The sequence below is a fragment of the Patella vulgata genome, chromosome 6 (assembly GCF_932274485.2).
Source record: "Patella vulgata chromosome 6, xgPatVulg1.2, whole genome shotgun sequence".
In the NCBI taxonomy this organism is placed as follows: domain Eukaryota; kingdom Metazoa; phylum Mollusca; class Gastropoda; family Patellidae; genus Patella; species Patella vulgata.
Genome location: NC_065884.2, coordinates 21,188,477 through 21,215,230, shown reverse-complemented (window position 1 = coordinate 21,215,230; position 26,754 = coordinate 21,188,477). Strand labels below are relative to the sequence as shown.

General features: G+C 31.6%; 1 protein-coding gene across 6 annotated transcripts in view; it reads left to right on the top strand.

The window, feature by feature from the left end:
• The window catches only part of LOC126823728 (double C2-like domain-containing protein beta), a 65,137-nt gene extending 38,722 nt beyond the window's left edge, over positions 1 to 26,415 (top strand). For 3 of the 6 annotated variants that reach the window (XM_050552694.2, XM_050552696.2, XM_050552695.2), the window contains exons 6-18: positions 2,819 to 3,005; positions 3,349 to 3,447; positions 4,847 to 5,032; positions 11,801 to 11,959; positions 12,824 to 12,903; positions 13,239 to 13,313; positions 14,510 to 14,619; positions 15,175 to 15,298; positions 15,531 to 15,685; positions 16,545 to 16,626; positions 17,425 to 17,521; positions 19,111 to 19,232; positions 21,966 to 26,415. In XM_050552694.2, the coding sequence (XP_050408651.1) occupies positions 2,819 to 3,005; positions 3,349 to 3,447; positions 4,847 to 5,032; positions 11,801 to 11,959; positions 12,824 to 12,903; positions 13,239 to 13,313; positions 14,510 to 14,619; positions 15,175 to 15,298; positions 15,531 to 15,685; positions 16,545 to 16,626; positions 17,425 to 17,521; positions 19,111 to 19,232; positions 21,966 to 21,980 (1,491 nt within the window). In that variant the 3' untranslated portion in view covers positions 21,981 to 26,415. Of the gene's footprint in view, positions 1 to 2,818; positions 3,006 to 3,348; positions 3,448 to 4,846; positions 5,033 to 11,800; positions 11,960 to 12,823; positions 12,904 to 13,238; positions 13,314 to 14,509; positions 14,620 to 15,174; positions 15,299 to 15,530; positions 15,686 to 16,544; positions 16,627 to 17,424; positions 17,522 to 19,110; positions 19,289 to 21,965 lie in introns of all 6 variants that reach the window. The other 3 variants (XM_050552698.2, XM_050552699.2, XM_050552697.2) reach the window with 3 other exon arrangements.
• Positions 26,416 to 26,754: the final 339 nt, after the last annotated feature.

The following is a 26,754-nucleotide window of genomic DNA, read 5'->3' as shown; positions in this document are numbered from 1 at the left end:
CGTATAAAGCACCTACATGGGGTTAAGGACCCACCATGAAAATCTCGGATATGATTGGCAGTATAGTGACACGTTATGACACAATAGGGTTTTAATGTCGGCTTGTGTCCTCCAAAATATTGTAGTTGTAGACAAAACTCCTGATGAACTTTCTCGGCCAACACCGGGCATGAACCCGCGACCCCCAGCCTAGTGAGCCAGAGTCTTACCCACTTAGCCACTGTGACTCCCTTTAAAAAGCTAGAGTGAGTTCAACTTGTAAAATGTTCTGTGGAAGATGCAACAGTATGTGTGACAAAGTACTCTATAACTTTCATCAAATTGAACGATCATTTAGATGCTTAGAACTTTATGACCTCTGCTTGTTTTTTGATATTATATGATATTGACTTTTCAACTCTGTATAAACTTCTGTTAAGGCACGGACTGGCTATGATCTAATTAAACATGTAATTTATCCCATATGTCATTTACAAACTACATGTGATCTGTGTACAAGCTCCACATGACTTCAAAGGAATATGCACTGGTCAGTAAGCATGCCATGACGAGATAAAAGGGACAATTGCATGTATGACCATGTGTCTTATCTATTCTCCGGCAGTGTATAATCAGGAGTTTATTGACAGTTAGGCAGATTGACAGAGAAGAGCAGACGACCAAACACGACTAGAGACGAGCAGAGACAGAGAGACCGGCATATGGACTCACCCGAGTTCAGCCACTGCCTTGGCAGAGGGGCAGAATGGTGGATTTAATATAGTTATATGTGTTCCTGTCGTAGTCTAGTTCTGATGTAGTTTAGTTCATGTTGTATGTATGTAACAGTTGTTTTATATACCTGCTGTAAATAAATCATATATTTACTAAACTGATCTCTATTATCACTACGATAGTGTTACATATGCCAAGTTTGACATCGGAACACAAAGAAGGTGCCATCTAATGCATTTTAGGTTCTAATGATCTACGTTGCATGGATCAGTGTGAATAGTATATCAATATCCGGGCCCCGAGTTCACAATGAATTCTCAGACTTAAGAATTTACTCAACTTCCAATCACTGTTTATGAGACATATCTTTGATCCAGAAGCACAAAACTTTGCACATAGTTTCTTATTCATGTATTTGATACATTAAAACAACAAAAGTTTTATAAAGGGCTATATTTTAGTTCAAATAAGGTGAACAATTTTGAGTAAATTCTTAACTTAAATCTGAGAATGCTTTGTGAATTCGGGGCCTGGTCTCGTTTTATAACCAAGGCTGTTTCTGCGTTATTGTGTAGACGTAGAGTAAAACCAGACGTACTTTACAATGTAATGGAACGTTTAACGATTGCTCAATCATCTTATATAATAGGTTGTGTTACGTGGAATAATGAACTAACAGGATTATATGATGATTAATGAGATATATTATGTTGGAGGAGAACCAGATAATAAATAGCTCATAGCAGACTATCGATTATAGTATCGCTACTTATATAGAGTGGTGGGATGGCCGTTAATGAAACTCAGATCGTTATGCTGAAGTTTTATTGCTAGAAACGAGTCATTCATTATCACTGTTGAAGAACGCTCAGTACACACTCATTTGTAATTGTCCAGAAAAACTCTTTTTTTTTATAGATAAGCCAAGTATTTGTTATGACTAATCAATACAGAATTTTTAAACAAAGGCAAAAGATAGAGATAGGGTATTTTAGATTGGAAAATTATGGGCACACAATTGTAGAGGCTTTTAGGTGTAAAAGTAGTTATTCGTCACATGGGAACAGGTCATAAATAACGGGTTATAGTAATTAAATACTATCAAAGAAAACGATAACGCTCATTAATTATATGCTAAAATGAAAAAGTTATAGTAATGATTACATTCAAACAGTAATGGTAATGTAATAAAGAGTCATTCCACAAGAAAACCATGCAATATCATGCATTAGGTTTGAAGGTGGGGATAGGCTGATTGAGTTCATATTCATAAGGTTTGGTCGACTTATTGAGTCTACTCCCCAGCCAAAATTAACCGTTTCTGAGATAAAGCCTGATTACGTTTTTGGGCTGAAATTTGTTTGAGAAATACATGGTCTCTACCGTCATTTTGGCATATATCTGTGGTCACTTTGACAAAAACACAGAAACAGGGATTTTACACAAAAACCTATTACTATTTTACGTAGCTGGGGAGGTGTTTGAACTGAAGTTTTTGGTAACTTTCGACACAAATTGTTATCCTGTTGCAGGTTAGCTGACGATTTTATTTTTTATGTTGTTTAAACTGGTCAAGCTGCAAATAAAATGATTTTCATTTTTATCGCAAACCCTGCTCCAGTGGAGTTATCGCATTTGAAAAAGGGTACAATTCAGGATTCCTGCAGATAGTATCTTGTGTAGTCTCTTGACACCTACGGGAAGAGAGATTGCACTGGGTGACCTTTATAATATGGTAGGTTGCATTGAGACCCCGACTATCATCACCAACCAAAAACTAGTTCGCCATTAACGGCTGTAGAAATGTGACAAAAATGGTCAAAATTTGACCTGATAATGACGAAAATCGGCCGAAAAACGTAATCGGACTGTATCTCAGAAACTGTTGATTTCTAAAATCGACGATTTCGGCTGGGAATCGACTCAGTGGGTCGACCCAACCCTGTGAATATGAACTCACTCGGCCGCCCCCCACCTTTGAACCTTTTGCATGGTTTTCTCATGGAATGGCTCTTAATGACATTTAAAAGATTTAATATTTGTGGACATATATATATCTGTACCCATTAACCTAGACATATTGCTTGTCCTTTTCTATTTTCAGGTTTGGAAACGATCTGGTGCCTGGTTTTTTAAAGCCATTCCACGCTATGTTATCCCCGAGAAAAAAACAGACTGTGCCAAATACCAAGCTAGGGGTCGAATACAGACACAGGGGTCACGGAGGGTAAGACCAGGTGGACCATCACCAGCCTGGCATCGGGGAAGGGGGAGTACCAGTACAGGTACAGGTGGTTACAATTTATTATTCAACAATTTAAATTCATCACCTTATTCAGCTTGATTGAAATAAGTGTAAGCTGAAGTGCCACTGTCTGGGCAAATTGTCCCTCATACATGTAGCATACTGTATGGTATGAGCCCATTTTGTTTCATTTCAGTTTATTCAACAGATTAAGGAAAAAATGTGTCACACTATTATTAATCATATTATTTGAAATGAGATTAAAAAAATAGATCATTATATTATAAAAAATAAAGTGCTTGGGGAAAAGAAATGTATTATGATTTGCTGATGTTTACATAGATTGTGAAATGCCATGCTGTAATGTAATTTATTATTCTGTTTTCTAGCCAGCTATGGTGAAAGCAGTGAACAAGACTCCTCCAGTAGCTCCGAAGATGAAGTTAATTTTAACTCTAAACATAAAAACAAACGTGGTGCTGAATCAGGTGGGTGCATATAAATGAGTTTTAGAAAAAAATTAAATTAATTATCAAGGAAAAATATTGTGCTGTGCTGGAAACCAATCAACTGCTTTTTATAATCAACTCGTTTATCAGAAAATCAGATATTTCAAAAAAGATAGCCATCTTATATTTGAATAGAATAAAGCAAACCAAAAGGTCATATAAAATTAGACCTAACTTTTGTTTCCGATATTTTTTGTATTGTAAACATTTACACAACATTGAGATGTAACAAGTTTGTGTTTAAAAACCTGACCTTTCAATTAGACAATGATCAGACACTTTGGCTTGGGCAAGAAAGATTTTGACCAATCAAAATGGTAAATTAGATTTCAAAGAAAACAGATAAAGAAGTTGTTTGACAAAATATAGGATCTAATTTTAATTTCTAATAAATCTTGTAAATAACATAAACTTAGGTTTACAGTTAACCATTATAGAGCTTCGTTAAGTTTGATATTGAGATCCATAGACTATGTGTCATAGCACATAGTCTCTGTATAATATATTTAAAACAAACTGCATCTGAACCAGCCCCCACCCTTTTCTTATGATAAAACATGTGCTTTAGTTAGACCATGTAGTAATGTATAATTTGGGTTTCTGGCATTTCTGCATGATTAATTATATGATTATAGCAATCCAATTGATTGTTTTCTCTCCCATGCTTCAATATAAGATAAAAAATCATATTGCATTTATATTTCTTTAAAAATTTGATTTGTTATTAAGAATTTTGCCAATTCATTTTGTGTTAAATTACTTTAGTGAATTTTACTTAAACAGGCATTATGCAAGAGCTAAATCTGCTTTCGTTAGGCCTTAAATTATATATCAATTATTAATTAGACATTAATTAACTTACCGGTACCAAGTCCAAAATCAACCCTCAATGCCATTGTATAGTCTAGATTTTCAATAGATTCAAATACGTTGTGCTGTTGATGCGGTTACCTTAAGAATAGATAATCAAGACTTTGTTAATTATCGTAACAATGGTAGCAATGACAATCAAGGCTACACTATTCTTCTAACAATGATAATAAGGCTCAGAGTGAAGCAATGTGACTGAAATTTTCAATATATTAGTTCTTTTCATTATCTATTCTTTTAACTATTTTAGCGAAAACAATCAGCTCTTTATCTAAATCTTATACAATGCATCTTTAGAATAAATAATATCTTTAGTGAAAGCAATATATAATAACATTCACTAGATTTATTAACTGCAACATTTCTATGAGAGTACTCTCACCATTGTTTGATAACGCGAGAGTTGCACTTAATAAACCTTGTTAATGTTATCCATACAGGTAGCTGCCTGTTATTACTAATTACATGTTAACCTAGATAACCATTGTTTTAATTATTTATATTACAGAAAGTGATAATATAAGTATTGGTAGTTCAAGAAGTAGTCATCTGTATGGAACACATAATTTAGCTGACAGTAAGACAAGTATAACAAGTGGCAATTATGGTGGAGCCGGACAACTGAGTGCAACAGAGAGTAGTCGCGGTGACGACTATCACGACGAAACTGACAGTGAGAAATCAAGTTTATCTGGTTAGATTTGTGCTCCGTTTGATGAGTACCTTGTAAATCTGGTGTTGGTTCCTCCGCTTCTGTTAAACCACCGCACAATTTTCCATCTAGTTGCATAGCAATCAATCAGTCAATTACCTTATCACAATATTGTCCACAAGTTTTGATTTAGGACTTAAAACTCAATTCTCATTCTAGATATAATATCATTTGACCACATCCCTCAAATTTAGATTTAAAATCGAAAATTAGAGGACGATCTCAATTTAGCTTCCAAGCAAATAATTGATGCTAAACTTAGTTTCTTTAGTAAATTGTAGCATAAAGGCCATTCTATAGGATTATAGCTTTAAGGGGTGAGACTACATGCAAAAAAAATTGTTTTTAATTTAAAAGCTTATTGAATTGAGAATCATACAAGTAATTTAAAAAAAAATTAAGATAACTGAACTTTTTTAATTTGGGTTGAAAATAAAATTCTTGATTTCGCTTCGTTTCGTTGACAATTTTATATCCAAAGATAAAGCCAGTGTTTGGATTTAACTGTTCCATTGTTGACACTGTAAGCCACAAAATGTAAATAGTAAATAAAAGTAAAACATGACTTATTAATAATCTAAATAACATGTCAGATCAACCCGATTTAGTACTTTATTCTGACCTAAAGCAAAGAGATTTAACCCCTTAAATTTACACTATATAGAAGTTTTAGCTAGGAAAAATAGTTGTGTCATATTTTTTGGTTTCTTCCTGTGTAATCTGGTTAAAGTGTCATATATTTGTTTGCTCTGTCTAACCTTGTGGGTTTCTCCAATATCCTTCCACCACTAAAAGGCGCTATGCGCAGGCGAATTATTGAACTAAAATTGTACCATATGTTAGTCCTGAAATGACCCAGTTGTGTCAAGTGAAAGTTAAAAGTTAAATCCCTTAACCCCATTTCTCTCTTTCACTTCGGGGAGGGGGGGGGGTTGGATGGCTAAAAGGTTAGCACGTGCGGGCTGTATCATAAGGCCTGTCGTTGAGTCAACTAGCCTGGTTCCAAAATGACCTGGTTTGTGTCAAGTGGATGTTAAACCTCATTTCTCTGTTTGGTTGTTCCTCTGGGCAATATATATAATACATGTACTACTGCTATATGTTGTTAAGATTAAATAGTGAGTATGATTACAGAATTTTGTTTCTTAAATTTACACTATTTTGAATTTTTAATTAGGAAAAATAGTTGTGTCATATTTTTGGTTTCTTCCTATGTAGTCTGGTTAAAGTTTAATTTATTTGAATGTTCTGCCTAACCTTGTGGGTTTTTTCTGTGTCCTCCAGTTTCTACCCAATGGTAAAGACCCCTATGTGCAAGCATGTCATTAAATAAAATTGAACCATATGTTAGTCCTGAAATGACTTAGTTTGTGTCGAGTGGATGTTAAACCCTTTCCCCCTCTCTCTGTAGATTGTGTCAAGTAGAGAAGATAATCCATAAAATATTATATTCAGACAACAGTTTACACTAAACTCATGTTGAGAAATCATACTACATGTAGTTATTTTAAGAAGAAAATGGAGACATTCTATTTCTACATTTGTATGTCAAGACATCAGGGTCTCCAGTTACATGTCTACAAATAGCTTAAATGTAGCTAAGATGAAAAATGTCTGATATTAGATTAACTTGTGGTCTAAGGTTTCCTCATTTTATCAATCTTCTAATATTTGATACTTTTAAATGGTTCCTTTTTAGGATCACAAATAATTTATTTTGTTATTCTCAAACTCTCAAACATAAATTTTAATCTGAGATATCCATATCAGTTTTCCCATCCTTTTACAGTTACGGTAATAAATGATCGATTAACAATTTCAAAGCCTCAACGCACCTGAATAGCCATTGTCCTTATTTAAATTTAATGACATTAAGGACTGAAAAATGATGGCTGAAGAGTATTCTTTAGATGTTATCGATATCTGGATGATTGAAATAAGAATAAATCCTAAGTTAGATGTCATCTGAATGTTGTTGTTCATCAATAGAAAAAAGGTTATTTTTAAGTACCTGACTGATGTTCAAAGACAAAAAAAGATGATGCCTTAAAACCAAAATCAAGCAATTTAAATTTAGATGGCCAGACCTGATGTATTGATTGATTTAAATAATTTTTGATCTGACTACTTTTTGACGTGTATGATCTGAAAATCTATATTGTTCCTTTAAGTATAGTAATTTGTAAAGAAATATTATTAAAAGAGAATGTTAATATAAAACCGGTGCGGTATTCAAATCTCCCCTTTCAATTTGTTCTTTTTAATCACGTAGACAACGGTTGTCTTTAATCGCCTGCTGTCGTCTATATTCAATTAAATTGTTTAATTATGTTCAGTAATTAAATACAAGACTTCATTTCCTGGTTGTCTGTCTCTATTGATCTCAGACGTGATAATAGACTGGATTGTGTATGGCTAGAAGCTTAAAATAAGGACAGATAAGACACAATCTTGTTAGCTTTAGACAAAAACTTCAGGAATATAAATCCAGACCTGTCTTCCATCTGTCTATTCAAATGAAATTCCTAATGTACGTTTTAATTGGATAGAATTAAGGTCTCCTCAACAGATATTGTATTCAAATTTGAGAAAATTAATTATACCATTAATTAGGGCTTAAACAAAGGTACTATGGTTTAATTGAGTAGATTTAAGGTCTCAACAGAAAATTTACCATTAATTAGGGCTTAAACAAAGTTTCTCTGTTTTTATGTTAAAAGAGGTACTAGCACCTCAGAGATTTTGTCCTGTTGGTAAAATGGTGGATGGGGGTACATTCTTTGACTGGTATGTTCAAATGACCATAGATTGTATGTAAAATTTAAGATCTATCAATCTATGGCTGAAAGTGTTTACATCTTTTAGTTGGTTCAAGGAGTAAAATGAATGCCAATAAAATAATCTTGTTACAACAATTTGATGTTTTGGAATTTCTTATAAAAAGGAAGTGTCATATTGATTTCCAATCATTTTAATTTAAAACTAACAGAGTTATGCGAAATCATGTTAGCCCTCTAGAGGTCTTTTATTATTTTTGGCGGGGTAATTAAGAACAAAAATAATGTCAACTTTCTTAATTAAAGAAGATGATGTTATTTGAAGTTTTCTACACTTGGTTAAACCTTCAAGACATTTTGAGGCTTCATGAATTACACAAGTCAATTGGAATATTAAATTTATGCAATTGCTTTCTGAACTGCTTTCTTTTTATATATTGAGGGGATCGCAAAGCTACTTGTGGTTGGATTTTTTGGTGCCTGGCAACCTATTCTTGTTGCTGTCTTTATTTTAAAAAATCCAGTTTCATTTTTAGTTGTATACAGAAAACACTTTTCATCAAGAGAAAATACTATGAGAAATAAAGGCGGTAGCATTTATAGAAATGGTGTCAGAAATACTAAGCTTTGACCCAATCCATAATTTTTATCCTTAAAATCTGGCTTAATTTTTTTCCGAGGCATTGTCAGAATTATGTATTAAACATTGTCAGAAATACTAAGCCTTGACCCAATCCATAATTTTTATCCTTAAAATCTGACTTAATTTTTTTCCGCGGCATTGTCAGAATTATATATTAATGACATGCTAAACATAATGAAAGAAAAAAATCCCATATATATTGAATAGAAGAGAGTTCAGCAGATAAGCAGTGCAATTAATTATATGCCTCAATATCCCTGTAGATTACAAATTTTCTGATGTCCAATATATTTGATTAAAAATCACATAAAATCTAATGATAAATGCAAACATCATTGATTAAAAAGAGCTGATCCCTGTATAGATCATAACTTTAAATGAAATATTAATTAATTAATCTAAAACTAATTAATTTTCTCAGATTTATATTTAAACGAATATGACCTTTTGTCCTCTTGTAGTTTGTCAAGAAATGAAAGTGTTGGTTTAATTTATTTTGCTAGATGGGTGTTTTTCTGTATTTGAATTAAAATTTGTAGACTAAGCCAGTGTTGACATAACCAATGTTCATTTAAGGGAGAAATGAAACAAGTGTAAACATACCTTCTTCTGATAACTCGGAAGTTAATCATATCATCACATAAACCTAATTAATCAAATATCACATCAAATTAAAGATCCTAATAGTTAAAGCAATTCATTAATAAACTGAACAGAGAGAGCAAACAAATAAGACTTCATATTTTGTAGGTTTTATATTTTGAAATTAGCCAGATATTTTATGCATTACAAATAAATCATACTTGGGATGAAGATTCTGTTAACTATATTTGATAACCCAGATTTACAAATATTGCATGCTACCTGTTACTTTAATTAGACTTTGTAGCTTGTTTGTTTTTTCTATGTTACACCAATTATGTTATGAAAAATGTTATATTTCAAGACCTCAGACAAGTGGCGATTACAAATTTAGACTTGAATTTACTCAGCTGGACATTTTGTCATGCATAACAAATTTTAAGAGAAAAATGGCTTTGAATTGAAATCATTCCATTAATTCAAATATGTTTGTCAAAAAACACAGATCTATGCAGAGAATTATATTGGTCCTTTGATTTACTTATGGTAAAAATATAATGCCAAGTCACTTTACTTAAATGAACTGGTATAACACCACACATATGGTAACATTTCACATCAGATGAGTTTCTCCATAAATTTGCCATCATTGCTTATCAGGAAAATATAATATATCTAGTAGGTATATGAATAAATAACATTTTCTTCTGAACATATTGAATTATTATTTTCTATTTTTCTTTTTAAATTGATATTTTGTAGTATTAAATATGGTCCTATAGTCAGCTTTCTATGTCGTTTCTGTTGTGTTTTTTTATATTATTAGGTTGTAAATTTTATTATTCTTGAACTATTCATCATGGAATGTGAAATGATCAAATTTGAATGCTAAAATTAGTATTGATCTGACTATATTGATTTTATTGATTTTATTTTGAGTCTTGGTAAAACCAATTCTATTTGATTGCATGTCTATGATAGATGGTATATTGAATGGGTATTTAAAGATTCATTATGTAATAGATAAATCTGCCTATTGTAGGTCTTTCTTTTGTCTTCAAATGTTATATAAATCATTAATTAGACATTTATTAACATGACAAGACCATAATCAACTCTCTAGACGATAATTATCAAAACTCCAAATACTATATCTTTGCTCAGAATAATGTAATTTAACTGAAATTTTCAATATATCAAGTTTTAATTATCTATTTTTGAACTATTATAGCAATAACGACCAGCTCTTTATCTAAATCTTACATAAATCATCTTTAAGTTTTGAATTCACAGTTAAAATTCATCTTTGTGTAATAATAATTCATATCAACTAACCTGACCAAAGTAAAATCAATGCAGGATATAGAGCTAAAATTGAGTTTAGAATCCCAGAAAAAAAATATTTAGTATTAGAATCAGAGTTTGAACTTATTTTTATCCAAATCATATAATAGATACTCATTCACAGAATTTCGAAATATCACTCCAGATAGAGTGAACAATAGAAAAATTTTGTTGCTTTGGGTGTTTTTCCTTTGGTTTAAATAGAGAAATGTGGACATTTTGTCGTCTCCATATATTTGTTCAGAATGAAGAACGCTGTTAGAATCAGAATGTTGGGATCGCAAATCACACAGTAATCTCACTGTTTACTTTGAATTATATGAACACTGTACGGAACAAGGCTCTTGACGAAAAATTTTAAAACTTGATGGGATTGTTCATTAGGGTATAAGGAAAATTCTTAATTTTAAAATTTTCTTGATCTTAAGTTTTTAACATGTTCAATCTGATTAAAACACAGATCCTATTTCGCTTCGATTTTTATAGTTCAAAATTTCGTTTTACTTGTCTTTACTACCCTAGGATCTGGAAGTGTTTTTATATAACCCGCGTTTTGCAGATTTAATTTTCCAGGCACATTTATGGCATTTAAAGTTTGTGAACACGATACCGGAAAACATTTTTAAATAGAGTTTTTAAATAATTTGGTTGGACTACTAGTACTATGTAAATATTCTATTAGGAATACTAGTGCCGTATAATTCATGTAAATTACTTTTTAACCTATTTTTTGTGTGTTTCTATCTATATGTAAAGAACTTTTTGATCATTTTTTTGTTTTCTATGTTTGTAAATTACTTTTTTTATACGATTACTATATGAATCACTTTTCCATTATTTTTGTTTGTTTCGATATTGTTTTTAATGGAAGAATCTAGACCGTATAATCGTTCTAAGCTGTGGTGGAAATGGGATGTTTTTATGGAAGAATCTATTTTATCTATGGAGAGGATATATAAGTAGGGATAATAAAACCCACCAGACTCTATAACCTGTTGTTATAAACTGTAGTCGAATTGGTAGGGTACCGCTGGTTTGGGTCATAGGAGAACCCTAAGGAAATGGAGAATTTATAGATAACAAATTGCAGAGATTTTCCCCCATTTACATTACATTTGATAAAATATTAAAAATGTGAACGCAATACAGGACAGTTTACTCAAGACAATATAGCGAAGGGCCCTACTGCATTTCAATTTCAAAAAGTTTTCTTGCCATTCACATTTTGACTTTAAAGCTTGAGGCTCAGTTCGTAGTGGTTTCTTATCTAGAACTTGCTCTGGATTTTGTATCAAATTTTATCTTTTTTTATGGAATAGGTACACTAGACAGCATCAGAATTATTGTTATTTTATGTATACTTGTAAATAGACAGCAAGTGATGAATGGTTTTGTCTGTTTAAGGTTTTAGCCGAGATGGTTCTACAAGATCACATGGTGTAAGTGTTGCTGGTAGTACACGATATGATGATGAACATGATAATATAGATGTGGCTATAAACCAGTATAATAAACATCAAGATGATGAAGAGATTGTTTCATCACCTGATAGTGATAGTGGAAGTAAGTTAACGTGGCACAGTAGATAGATGTTTCTGCTTTTTTTAATGATACAGATCTATCATAATTGTTTGTACTTGGTGTGGGAGCCACGATGGTTCGTTGAGTAAGAAGTTGGCTCACTAACCAGGAGGTCCTGTGTTTGATCCCAGTGTTTGCTGAGAAATTTCATCAGGAATTTCCCACATGATTCCTCCATGTCAGTGGCGCAGGACAGAGGGCCTGGCAAGGAACAGCCTATAGTTGTTTGGATGGGTCGAAAAACCGAGGTCCCTTGTACACTGTCATGTATGTAAAAGAACTCTTGACAGTTGGAATTTGATATAAGAATAAGCCATAGTGCCTCTGTCTTGGCAAAATTGGTACATAACAATAGGAGGTTAAACCCCATTTCATTTCTTATTTGGTGATAATATCATCCATAGTTCAACTTATATCATTAATATACCCACGTAACGGTTTTGCATATATTGAAACAACAAAGGGTTTTATGTCTACTTCTACAGTACTGATAAGAACTAGTTAAGTTCGCTCATGATGTTACAATATAATTTGACAATCTGTCCATTTGTAACTTATTGCCATGGTATTGGTTTTGTTTGAATTTTTCCCTTTATATATAGAACACATGGGGTCAGCTAACCCTGGTAGCCCCACTTGGTAGAGGATCTTGAAGTATGCATTTAAAAAGAAGCGAAACAAACTATTTTAATTGAATAGAAATTTGCTGTATTTTATTTGTCTTTGCAGTTTTTCATTGGACAAGACAGTTGTAAGGATTCTAGTATTGTTAATAAATTTATAGTGTAAAACACTGTTAATGAAATGTGACTACTAGTAATTATTATTTTAATTGATATTTTTCAGCATCTCTTGGTTGCTTAGAATTTTCTTTATTATATGATTCCGTTAATAACGCCTTATACTGTACAATAGTCAGAGCTAGGGTAAGTTTGGTTTTATTTAGTTTTGTGTGCAAATATCATATATAATCTTTTTATTATTGGAATTTAAATCAAATTTATTAACTAAGTAACTCAAGACTTTTGGTGACTCGATGAGTATCTGGCTTACCAACCAAGAGGTCTGGGTTCTATCCTGGTGTTGGCCATCATAGTGCCAGGTTGGTCGGATGGGACAAAAAAAGGTCCTGTGTATACCATTGGCAGTACGTTAAAGATGTGACATTCGGAAATATGAAAATATTTATCATAATGATAAATCGTTTTCTGGTTTTTATCTGTATGCTTTGTAACAATATGATTGTTTATTTTGGTTTTAGGGATTAAAAGCAATGGATTCTAATGGTCTATCAGATCCATATGTTAAACTTCATCTTTTACCTGGTGCCAACAAGGTAAGTTTATAAATCAATTTGTTACGCCTTTCTCAGGCCTATGCTTTAGACTTATAAATTATGGGATCCATGGTGGCTCAGTAAACCTGGAGGTTTGGTTTTGACCAAGAAAATTCATCTGGATTTTCTGGATGGTTCCCCCGTGTCAGTAGTACAGGACGGAGGGCCTGGCAAGTGACAATGTATAGTCGTTTGAATGGAACAAAAAAAACGAGGTGTACACATTGGCGTGCACCTAAAAGAACCCTCAGCAGTTGAAATTCAATGTAAAAGTAGGCCTTTGAGCTGCTGTCTTGGCAAAATTTCCCTCCTAGCACAATGTATGGTGTTCGCCCGTCTTCATTTACCCAGTTGGAGCAGAAAATCGGACATCAAACCCCATTTCATTTTCTTTTCAATTATATATTGTAACTAATGTTTAAGTATTAGTGTTGCAAATAGCAAATGCTTCCTGCAATAAAATGTTGAGGGAAACAAAAAAAAGGGGGAAAATTTGTTTTATCAAGATATATAAGAGTAATGAACTCTAATATCAAGTACAGGATCCCACGAAAAAGGGGGCATTTGTTAAACATTGTATTATTCTATATATCATGATCGTCTGTGTGTTGACAAGAAATCTCAAATTTTAGTACACTAAAAAAATAGTTTACAACTATACAATTTATAGATAAAAAGGACTTTTTGATAGTTATCAATAGGGTTTATATATATAATCACTTTACTTCATATATTACAGAATATAGCAATAACCACATGTTAGTCCCAAATCAGCTAACTTTGTAATGACATGGGGGGTCACGGTGGTTAAGTTTGATCCCTGCATTGTCCGAGAAAGTTCATCCAGATTTTCCGGCGTGGTTCCCCCTTGTCAGTGATGCAAGATGGAGGGCCTGACAAGGATAGCTGTCTAGTCGTTTGGATGGGATGAAAAAACGAGGTCCTGTGTACACATTGGCGTGCACATAAAAGATCCCTTGACAGTTGGAATTCGATATAAGACTAGGACGTAGTGCCACTGTCTAGGCAAAAAATTCCCTCATTGCACACTGTATGGCATATGCCAGTCTTCATCAGCCCGGTTTGGAGCAGAACAGTAGGACGTTAAACCCCATTTCATTTAATTTCATTTTTGTAATGACATGATTGTTAGTGCTTTTCTTTCCCTTGTTTCCTATGATTCTTTTTATTTTTAGTCAACTAAACTACGAACAAAAACTATTCATAAGACATTGAATCCAGAATGGAATGAAACGTTAACTTATTATGGAATTACAGAGGAAGATATTGTGAAAAAAACTCTGAGGTATATTCAAAAATTGTGTGAAGAAATAGCATATTAAGCATTCTTTTCCAAATAAAGCGTTCTTTAAACCTGTTTTAATTTTAATTAAAGTTTTTTTCTCCTTCAACTAATCAGATAAATTTAACTATGTACCAATGAAATAATTGGGAGCCAAGATGGCTCCTTGTGTAGGCGCTGACTCACTAACCAGGAAGTCCGTCGTTCTATCCTGGTGTTGGCAGAAAAGGTTCCAACAAGGTTTCCACTTGTCAGTGATGCAGGACAGAGGTCCTGGTAAGGAACATCATCTAGTCGTTGTGATCAAACAAAAAAACAAGGACCCGTATACACCGTGGTGTGGCTGTAACAGAATCCTTGACAGTTGGCATTCAATTGCCGTTCAGACAAAATTTCTCTCATAGCACACTGCATGGTGTATGCTCGTCTTTATCAACACAGTTGGTGCAGAATCACCCTTTACATATCCCCCTCCCCCCATCTCAACGAAGTCAGACAAAGAAAACTTTCAGTGTATGCATGAAATAAAATAAAACTGTGTTAAATGAATGATTTCAGATTATCTGTGTTAGATGAAGATCATTTTGGTTTTGATTTTATCGGAGAAACAAGAGTGCCATTAAAAAAGCTCAAACCACATCAGACTAAAGCCTTCAACGTCTACCTAGAAAAAACATTCCCGGTAAGTCCAAACTGAACATCATCAATTTTTGTAGAAATTTTTTATATTTATTTAATGCAAATTAAAATTCCTCTAAGAAAGTCTGGATCTTAGAATAAGTTTTGTAATTGATTTCTAGCATTTGGATAATGGAATCTAAGTCTATTATAATATTCCAGGAATCTCTTATACAGAAATGATTGAATTCTTTCAATTTCACTCTGTAATTGATAGGTTTAACTTTTGTTTTCAGTTAGAAAAAGATGATGATTTAATAGCTATTAGAGGAAAGATATTATTGTCATTACGATATGCTACCTCTAGACAGTCACTAATAGTACGTATAATACGATGTGCTGAACTGGCATCAATGGATTCAAATGGTTATTCAGATCCATATGTAAAAGTGTAAGTTTTTGTTCATTCTATCTTGCTATTACCAAAATCAGTTTTGTTTAAAATGGATATGTATGTTTAGCAGTGCAAATGACACAAAAAACAAAAGTTGTGTGCACATGTTGACAAAGCCATTAAAAGACACTTAAGAGATGAAATTTAAAAAGTGCAAAAATGTAGACTGTATACGGTCCTTATGTATATTAGAATATATGGTTTTATTTTCGTTGTGTTTACAATTATTCACGTTCAAGGGCTGTACGCTCACAAATTTGTCCAAACTAGTGTGGTTTACTGCCCAGGTTTGGTCAAAATTTTGCCAGATTTGATTTCTGCTCCCTTGATCCTGTCTATAATAATAAGATGCAAAACTGATTGAACAAGTTTTTTTTCCATAGACGACCAGAAGCTAGCTAGCTCAAATGTTACGGTAGAATAAATTTTTCTGAATCAGTTGATTCTATTGAATGTAGTATTTCCATAGACAGAATCAGTTGATCCTATTGAATGTAGTATTTCTATAGACTTGAATCAATTGATCCTATTGAATGTAGTATTTCTATAGACTTGAATTAATTGATCCTATTGAATGTAGTATTTCTATAGACTTGAATTAATTGATCCTATTGAATGTAGTATTTCTATAGACTTGAATTAATTGATCCTATTGAATGTAGTATTTCTATAGACTTGAATTAATTGATCCTATTGAATGTAGTATTTCTATAGACTTGAATTAATTGATCCTATTGAATGTAGTATTTCCATAGACTTGAATTGATTGATCCTATTGAATGGGGTGAAATTTAAATGGTATATATTGAAATAAATTTAAATTTACTGGTAATAATCGATGGTTGTAATATTGTAGATATTTAAAACCAGATAAAGATAAGAAATCTAAATATAAAACATCAGTAAAGAAGAGAACACTTAATCCAGAATTTAATGAGGTGAGAATTATGAGTGAACTTTTCTGTTTTATCAACATCTATACCAGTATTTTATATTGACTGTATTATCTAGTACACATAAGGTACGAGCTTAGCACTTTGTTGTCTTGATACCACTCCTACAATCAGCTTCATGAACCCCATTTATACTACAAAGATAGAATGGTAGGTCTACACAGTAGTGTAAACGGGTCCAAATCATACTCAGTCCAGACCTGAACTCGGTTACTAGTTAGGTTAAAACTTTGATAGAGTAAATGGAAATTGGATCTGGACAAGTTATTTCAGAACATATATGAATGCACTATGAGCAATGACCATTTCTTTATTCCCAATACCCATCACTTAAATTAACCTTTCTGTGAAAAGTTCCACACATGACCATGTTGAGAATCTTTAGATCACAGATAGGGTAAATGGCCATAACTACCAATATTTTATCTGATTCAGATCCAGATAGCCTACATTTGACAAATATGCATCAATCATGCTTTCAGGGACAAGAGAATTATGTAGGCCTGCAATATAACTGGAGGTTGTTAATATGCCTTGACTAAATGTATTTATATATATTGTAAATATTGTAAAGAAGTGTACACTAATGTACGAATAAATGTGAAATAAATAAATAAATAATATAATCATTAATTCTTAATGGATTATGCATTTTGATGTGTAATAAATATGAGTCTTTGATTTCCCCTTTCAATCAGCTGTGTTGACTGCTATATTTACACTACATCTTTCCCACCATCAGATTATCTCTTGAGTAAAATTTATATTTGGCTTTGTTTACAGGAATTTGTCTATGAAATCAAACATAATGAACTGCCAAAGAAAACATTAGAAGTGACTGTATGGGATAAAGATATAGGAAAAGCCAATGATTTTATTGGTAAGTACTGAATGTACAAGATAGTTCTTTATAAATAGTTGACTTCTCTAATCCAGTATAGTTGAGCTTTTGTTTACAAATAAATTTGTTATCTCAAGTGAGTTGAAATAATTTTAGATGTGTGTAAAGGGTCAGATGCAATTAAGAAGCTTAATATGGAAAGATGATAGCTTACTGATCAGTTGCTGTAGATACTTCTATAATGAAACACCTGATACTACTGGTCACTGGATGCTCTCATCTGTTATAGAGTTGTCCAGTAATGGACAGTTTTGTATTAGTATTAGGTTAAACATGCATTATGCAAGAGCTAAATCTGCCTATCGCAGGTCTTTCTTCAGGCCTGAAATCTTATCTAAATTATTAATTAGACATTGATTAACTTATCCAGACCATAATCAACTCTCGATGTCAAGGCTAGCCTTGGATATCGACTGGATTAGAATCCTATATGCTGCAAACGCTCATTGATAATTAAATCAAAACAATGGATAATCGAGACTATGCTTTTTAACGTACTAACTTTAGTAATGATGAACGAGGCTAGGCGGAAATTTACAAAGCTGATATCTCGGTTCATAGTGGACCAATTTGGCTGAAATTTTCAACAAATTACCTTTACATTATCTAGTTTTTAACTATTATAGCGAGAACTTTCAGCTTTTTATCTAATCTCCCATAATGTATCTTTAATTTGGGTGCCTTGTCAATTGTTTTATTATCCTGTTATGAAGGGCTTTGCCACTCACTTTGATACTTTGTATCGTGATTACTTTGTAAGTGTTCTGTTGAGTGTTGTGATGTACTTTCTTTAGGTAATATACAAAATTGTTCTCAGATATAACTGTATCACTTCAAAACAATTTCATTGTGTACTTAGGCAATCTGATTAAAATACAAATCTATATATCTTGTTTTTATTTTTATACTTTTAATGGTCTCCACTACATTGAGATATGAGAGGTTGTAGTGGGAGTCACATGTAACGTCAGGGGGTCATGCAATATCGATGCGAATGTCTACCCACAGTTCCGTACACCACACGCCCATCCCTCACATCAGCCAGAATGCAGGTTATTTAACAACTCTTTCAGATCCTGGCTATAGTGAAGTCAAGTAAAACAAAGTTTTGAACTATGAATGGGATCTGTTTTGTAACCAGATTATTACCTTGCACTTACATTTCTTGTGTTAAAAGGGAGATAGCTCTTTTATATGTTGCTGGTTGAATTTGATAGTGTCTTGTAGGCTCAATTATCAAGTACACAACCTTGATAAATGTTATTGACAATCCAGATTGTCACTGACAATCATTATCAGGAAATGGTGATCACATGGATGATAATTATCCTGTGAACTACATCTTGTAAATAAACTTAGCATATATGTTACACAAGAATCAGTAATTATGTTTGTGAATTCCATAAACATGATGACTATACAGATGGGAGAACCTTGAAATGTAGCAACATGATCAGTTGACAAATAAAAACATCACTCCTGCAACAAAGTTGTTTGAATGATTGTCGGAGAACCAGAATATTGTTTTATTGTGGCCTTAAAGATTAATATTTATCTCTGTATTTTAGGTGGTGTTCAGATTGGTATTAATGCTAAAGGTGAACGGTTAAGACATTGGTTTAACGCATTGAAGAATCCTGATCGTGAATTCAGACAGTGGCATGTTTTATCGGCAGAACTGACTCCTGAGGTTTATACATAACCTAATCCTATTGCATGTTGTAGCCATTCTGTGTCTTGTTCAATGTGAGTGGTCACTATTGTTAATTTTTTTTAATCAATTGAGTTAAAGATGAAACTTTAGGGAAAATATTATTTAAAACTGATGAAACAAAAACAAGGTTTTTAAAACAGATAATAACAAATTGGTTGTCAAACAGTTATCTTTCCTTGAAACTGAAAAGAGTGAAATTATGAGAATGTAAGGTATAATGTATATATTTATATTTGTGCTTTCCTGAATACATGTTCATTAATGCCATCATATTCATTCCTTCTACTTTCCCCTTACCTATTCTTAATCCATTTAATATAATATCCCAGCTAATACTATATTCTATTTCAATATATAATAAGTTCTATCCTTGCATGTATATATATATACATACTATAATATCTCTGTCTGATTGTCAGGTCTAAACAACTATCTTGATGACAAGGTTTGGTTTTGATTTCGCTCGTGATTGATTTAATTGATTGTATCAAGTTAATGCAATATTAATTAGATTCATATTCAGTTAAACATCTTTAATGTTCAGAGTGGAAATTTATTATGCAATAAATGAAAGATATAGATAAACATTTCAAAATAAGTAAATATTAGTGTGAAACAGGGGTGGTACCAGAATTTATATGGCTGGATGGTCATTTTCAATGGTCAAAGGGCTGTGAATAAATAGAAAGATGGGGGGTGGGTGAGGGCATATCTTCTTGTGCATTTTACTTTTATATATTACGAATTCAAATAACCTACAAAGAACTAAATTTGATTAATTTGGATTGACAGTGAACTTCCTTGCATTCTTGATGAAGTAAGTCATGTAATATACATTGTTAATCAAATGAATTCCTGACGGAGTGAACCTCACAAGAGAGTTGTTCTTGGTCTTTCCAATTCTAGTTTCTTGCATTCTCGATATTTATATGTCTTCAAAAACATAAAATTGAATAAGACCGTTATGTTGAGGTAAGCTCGAGCATTACTTCTATTAGTTACTACATGCTTGAGTTGAGAGGTCAAAACAGAACACTAATATATTTTTATCTACTATACAGAATCTACAGTTATTGATAAGTTACAGAATTGACTTTTTTTTATCTTCGCATGTTACAATTTACAGCATGGATTCTGATGTTATTCAAATATTACAAGTTACAGCATGGATTCTGATATACATCTGTTATTCAAATGTTACAAGTTACAGCATGGATTCTCAAAGGCATATGCTATTCATATATTTTAATTCACAGCATGGATTCTGATAGTCATTTTTTATTCAAATATTACAAGTTACAGCATAGATTCTGATAGGCATTTGTTATTCAAATATTACAAGTTACAACTTAGATTCTGATAGGCATTTGTTATTCAAATATTACAAGTTACAACTTAGATTCTCATAGGCATATGTTATTAAAATATTACAATTCACAGCATGAAAACTGATTTACATATGTAATTCAAATATTACAAGTTACAGCATAGATTCTGATAGGCATTTGTTATTCAAACATTAGCATGCTACGCATCAATATTTTCAGAAAAACATTGTAAATAAAATCGAAAATAAACTTACAATAAATGCTTGATAGCTTGAATGTTAAATTTATTGGGCTAGGGTTTATATAATGTAATAAAAAAGAATGAATGTTGAATGCATGCATGCTAATACATGTACATATTTATAAATATTTACTTATAATTATATCTATTAAATACAATATAATCACTTGCATGAAGGACTGGTACCCATAATATTTATGTTTAACTTCTTATTATAATAACACCACAATGAAATTCTTTCATCTACAAAAAACCTATATTGGTCTATATTCACAATTCTATGCATTAAGTTTCTTTCATTATCATCTTCATGGAATATTGGTATAAGTATACACATTACTACCAGGCTACTGGTAATCATGTCTAAATCATTTATTGCATCTTTTAAACCCAGTTCCTGGAAAAGTCTTGTTTTCAGCCTAATTTTAAGTCAGCTTACATATTATAATAATTAACTGGGCCCTTATTCACGAAAACTTAAACTAAGATACAATTGAAATTTTAAGAAATACTGCAATTCGATTGGCTGACCAATATGCAAATTGGATATATGCATATTGATTTTACTGGTCAGCCTATCGAATTGCAGTATTTCTTAAAATTTCGCTTGTATCTTAGTTTAAGTTTTCGTGAATAAGGGCCCTGAGATACAAATGCTATTTATTGTCATAGCAAATTCAGTGGAGGTGGGAGGGAGGGGGGGGGGGGACATTGACCAAATAATTGAGAGGCTTGCAGCCAAAAACCAAGGCAGATGCGTTTCATCAGTTTTGATTAAAGGCAGCCAAGTAATCAAGAGGCCAATATCAAAAGTTTTAAAATGACGATAACTCTGAGGATTGTGATTAGTGTGATTTAAATGTGATGACAGTTCATATTAACACTCACAATGCCAACCCACATAATCACGATTTTATTAATTATTTTTGTTGATTGCAGTCCTTATCTCGGACATACAGTAACTTTTTGGGGGCGGGGGTCAAGTTGACTTCAACTACGGAGGTGGAATCAACATTACTACCGGTTTGAACAGAAGATTTTTCTAGGAAAGATGCTGTCTTGATCATATACATAAAAATTTAATAAAATCTCTCTTATAAACCTCTATACTAAAATGTTATGGTTTTTTCTCTATTTTAGCCTGATGAGTATTAGAATACTACAGTAAACCTACATAGAATCTACTGCTACAAAACCTGATATATTACAATATATACAGATCATCATGTATTTAAACACAGAATCTCTAGTCAGTCTGTACATAAGGGGGATGCTCAGTTGAAAGTTCCGGAATTGAGTTCTGTCAAACCCAAAAATAGTGACACTTGAGTGAAAATAGGAATTTTGGGCTAGAACCTCCAATGCTGGGACTGACAGAACTGTGACAGGACTGAATTCCATGTCACATGATTGCAATCCCGTCAATTTGGAACGTTCCAGAATGACAATCGAGCATCCCCTATTATTCTGAAACAAGGGAGATAATTAAAGGGCTTAGAGTTATTCCATGTTATCAGAAGTCTTCATTATATCCTATGACTACATTTTATGATCTGAGTTGCGAAGTTTGTGTTTTTTAAATGACTTAACTATACCACACATTTCTGTTTAAAGAAAAGAAATTTCATTAATGATTATCATTCATAATCTTTGATTCAGGATACTTATATAAAGTCTACATATAATAAAAAATTAAAATTGGATCAGTATAGCCATTGGCCATTTATTATATTAAATGATTAAAGTACATTATCCCAGAACATATGAATGACAAAATTAACAGAACAAAACATACAGAGGTCTAGAAGTATTTATATCCACATGGTATATAGATGTTTATTATACTTTATAAAGGTTGTAATTAGAATTGTCAAACTAACTTGTACCATGTTCATTTGTGACAATTTTCAAAGGCTCTACCATAAACTGAATTAGTGAAGATATTACATTCTTCACGAAATATGTTGACAGAAATATCCTTATAAAACTTTAAAAATTGTTTCGATTCTCGTTCTCAATAACTATAAGATTCCACATATTTTTTATAAGAATTCAACATGGAGATCTTAGGAATATTGAGATGATTTTTATAGGGATATTTCCTCTTCTTCATTCATTTATTTAACTATTGACGACTATTAATGGACAACAATGGACTTGTGAACGATTTGTAAAAGAGGATATTTATACTCGGTGCACAATTCTATATAATACAATTACTTTTATATTACTTAAACAATGTATCGATTATTATGAAGCAAAAGACTAGAGAATCTTAGTCGAAAAGTCACTTAGTAATAAACACCAAATGTATTTCATAGAATTGTGTCCTGTCTATTTCCAGTAAGTAGTAAATATCACTGAATTATTGGGTGGAGTTATAAATTATTCAATAGTATGTGATTTATGGATTTCTGAGAGATTTATTTATGTTAATTTATTACTAGATATATGTTAATTTGTTACATAGTATATCGGTACTTAAAACTATTCTAAGTCTTAATACATCTTATCAAATAAAAAAAAACAACCTTAATTCAATACTAATACAAGGTTAGGGGTCACATATACGGTAATTATAGATTATGAAATATCTTGTTTGGTGAAAGAATATTGATAAATTTGCTAGAGTAAATATTTTGTTTTTGATATTTTTTAGATTTACATATTTGTTATTGTGATATATAGAATACTGAGAATTGTTGTTTGTTTTCTGATGAACTTATTTCTGTGGTCACAAGATTTTAATCTTAAGTTAAAAGCATACCTCGTAGATTTAAGAAGAAAACAACAAAAATTGTCGACTATCATAAAAATTTGTATTGATTTGTTTTGTGCTGTGTGTATCTCTGCACATTTAAACGCTTAGATCTGTAGATTTAGACTTTCACCGTTTGAGACAAAAATGAAACTGAAGTTAGTAAACAATGTCTTTTGAAGTGAAAATTTAATGTACCAATCTTTTCCCCCCATCACAAATCAAAATAACACTCCACGTCATTTTGATTTGACCTATATAAATAATTATAAAAAACTTAACCTATATCATACATTAAAATGACAAATGATATATAGATTTAATGCTTTACAATCAGACAAATTTGTTTTTAGAACATTTTCAATTTTTTTCATGCTGTCGAAATTTCTTCCATTACATTACTGGAGCATGAAACATTCTTATTCCTGACAAAATTAACTTATGTAAATTATTTGTTGGTGCTTGGTATTAGATCTATTTGTTGATATTGTGTATATTATTAAGGTACTCTCTGGAATCAGAGTACAACAAGTTTGAAATGTTGGGCTATAAAAATGCAAGCATAATTTGTTGTTATAACTTTGGTACAGAGCAGGGTAGCTCTTCAATTAGCTCAATCATTCAATGTCTTCACATAACAGTAAACAAACTGACAGGTTACAATAATAACATTTTGTAACAAGCACCCCGTAGTTACTGGTTGTATTTAGAAGGCTTGTTATTTCATTTCCTACAAGGCAGAGAGATATAATTATAGATTTCTAAGAGGGGAAATATATTGTGCACTAAAGGGAGATAATTCTCTGTACACTGGCTATTAGGCTTCTGGTTGGGTTACAGTAGAATTCCTGTTATATAGATTTTAATGACACTATTCATCTACACAGAAGGCATTCTGTAATCATGATAAAAGCTTATCCAATTAAATATCATATATACTCATGTATTCACACATTCATTCATGAATAGGAAGAAATTGATTGGTGTATTAATTATATAAATGCTGCCAATCAAAATTCATTTAGAAACCAATGCATAAAAAAATGAATGGAATCAATGTTCATCTTCATACTGTTTAATCATGTTTACATAAAAAGTTTTGTAAAATGGAAATTTCTATTTTTCTGTTTGAAATGAAAGTGAAATCTGATCTTTAATAACTTAATATTTCATAAATTATTTATAATTTGATTAACTTAGGCTATATGATAATTATAAAAAATACATTTTAAATTCTATATTTGATTGGATCAGAACCGTGTATTGGTTCATTCTATTTCTTTGTTGAGAGGTCTGTCTATTTTGATTTGGATTTGCTATGATCAGGTCGATAACATTTTTGTCTTTACTGAATCCAGTTTTAATTGTGATAATATTATGTCTGCTTTATTCAAGATATATTTACATTATACTTTACATATTCCAGTACTTACATATATTTTTGATGTGATAAGTTTTACTATATTACATTCTAATGTAATAAGTTAGAAAGTTTTACAATATTAATAAGTTATTCTATATTGCATTCTGTACGTTTTTTTTCCTCTTGATTTCAATACATAATATTACATAATATATACCAACATATTAAATATTATTTTTATGGATCTATAAATCTGTTCTGTTTATTATGATTCTTTTTCTATTCTTTTGAATGGCTCATTATTCAAGAAGTTGAATTTACCCTCTTTTTTTGAGAAATCCATATTTTATTTTTCTTAAATTTATTATATTAAAATATTGAATATTGAAATATAAATTCTACATTTATTGTTACATTGAAAGAAATCTATTTAATATGTGTTATTATTAAAATTGAATAATTAAATATTTGTTATAAATTATAAAAACATTCCTGTATATTGGTTTATGAACATGCAATATTTGACTTTGATTAAATATATGTATGGCATTTTACCTGCTTTGAAATTAGAGTCGACTGGTGCTGACTGCAGGAATCTTAATTTCATTGGATTTGATTGGAGTTTGCCATATTTATTATGAATAATTAAATGAGCAAATTAAAGGGAATTGATTTATTATGAATAATTAAATGAGCAAATAAAAGGGAGTTGGTTGTTATGGATAATTAAATGAACAAATTGAAGGGATTTGACTGGAGGTTGTGTATGTTTGTTGCATTTATGATTGTATTATATTGTTAATCATGGTGATATCCGTACTGCCATGTCATAATCATTTCATAATACTAATATTAATGTTTTATTGATGTCTTCAATAAATATTTCAGCCCAATTACATGGACAGAGTATTTTACAGGGCATTGATTTGTCTCTTTGATTGATTGATATTTTCATGTCTCATTCTCATATTTCATTAACAACTTCATGTTAATCTATGATTATTAGATTAGGTTGAATGTATTTATATTTGTAGTTAATAATACTGACTATGCCACTGGTTTTACAAATCAAAATTTAAAGAGTCCTCTAAATTTACAGATTAACTGATATTTATAATGAAGTATCAATTTACAATTTTGGGTAGCCAAAGTGTATCATACCACCTCTTGTATCCTGCACGTATTTTGATTTTTCTGGCAGAAATTGGATGGTTAGTTCCAAAAAGAGAAAGAAATATAGATACAGTTTATGATATATAAAAATGTTATGAGTATGTAAACTATGTAAATCCAACATTAGAGCATTGTTCTGTTATTATACAAACTTTATTCTGTTTCATGTTATATTGTTAATAATATTATATATTTAATTCATTATTGTACATTCCTTATTAATTATTCATTTCATTAAATAATATTTCATTGTTTTATTTGAATTAAATCACAGGACTTGCACATAGATAACTATCTACCTGTGTTCACTTTTTATGATTAGCCCGCCAGACCCACAACCACACCCAACAAGGTTAAGGGAGGAATATTTAAAATAGGTTCTGTCTTCTTGTCTTCAATATCACGTAAAACTCCAGGAACAAACGAACCTCCTTGTTTTGTTTCTGGAGCACATCTCTTAAAAATCTAGGAAACCTTGTACTCACATCAACCTTTAATATTTTGCTTATTAGAAATTTCTCAAATTGAATCATTTCCATGTTTCCATGGAAACAAATTTGAATCCCATCAAATGAAGATCAGTCTTTAATTGGTCGTCAGTGATTTTTGGACCAGGAACTGGTCGGTAACTGCTA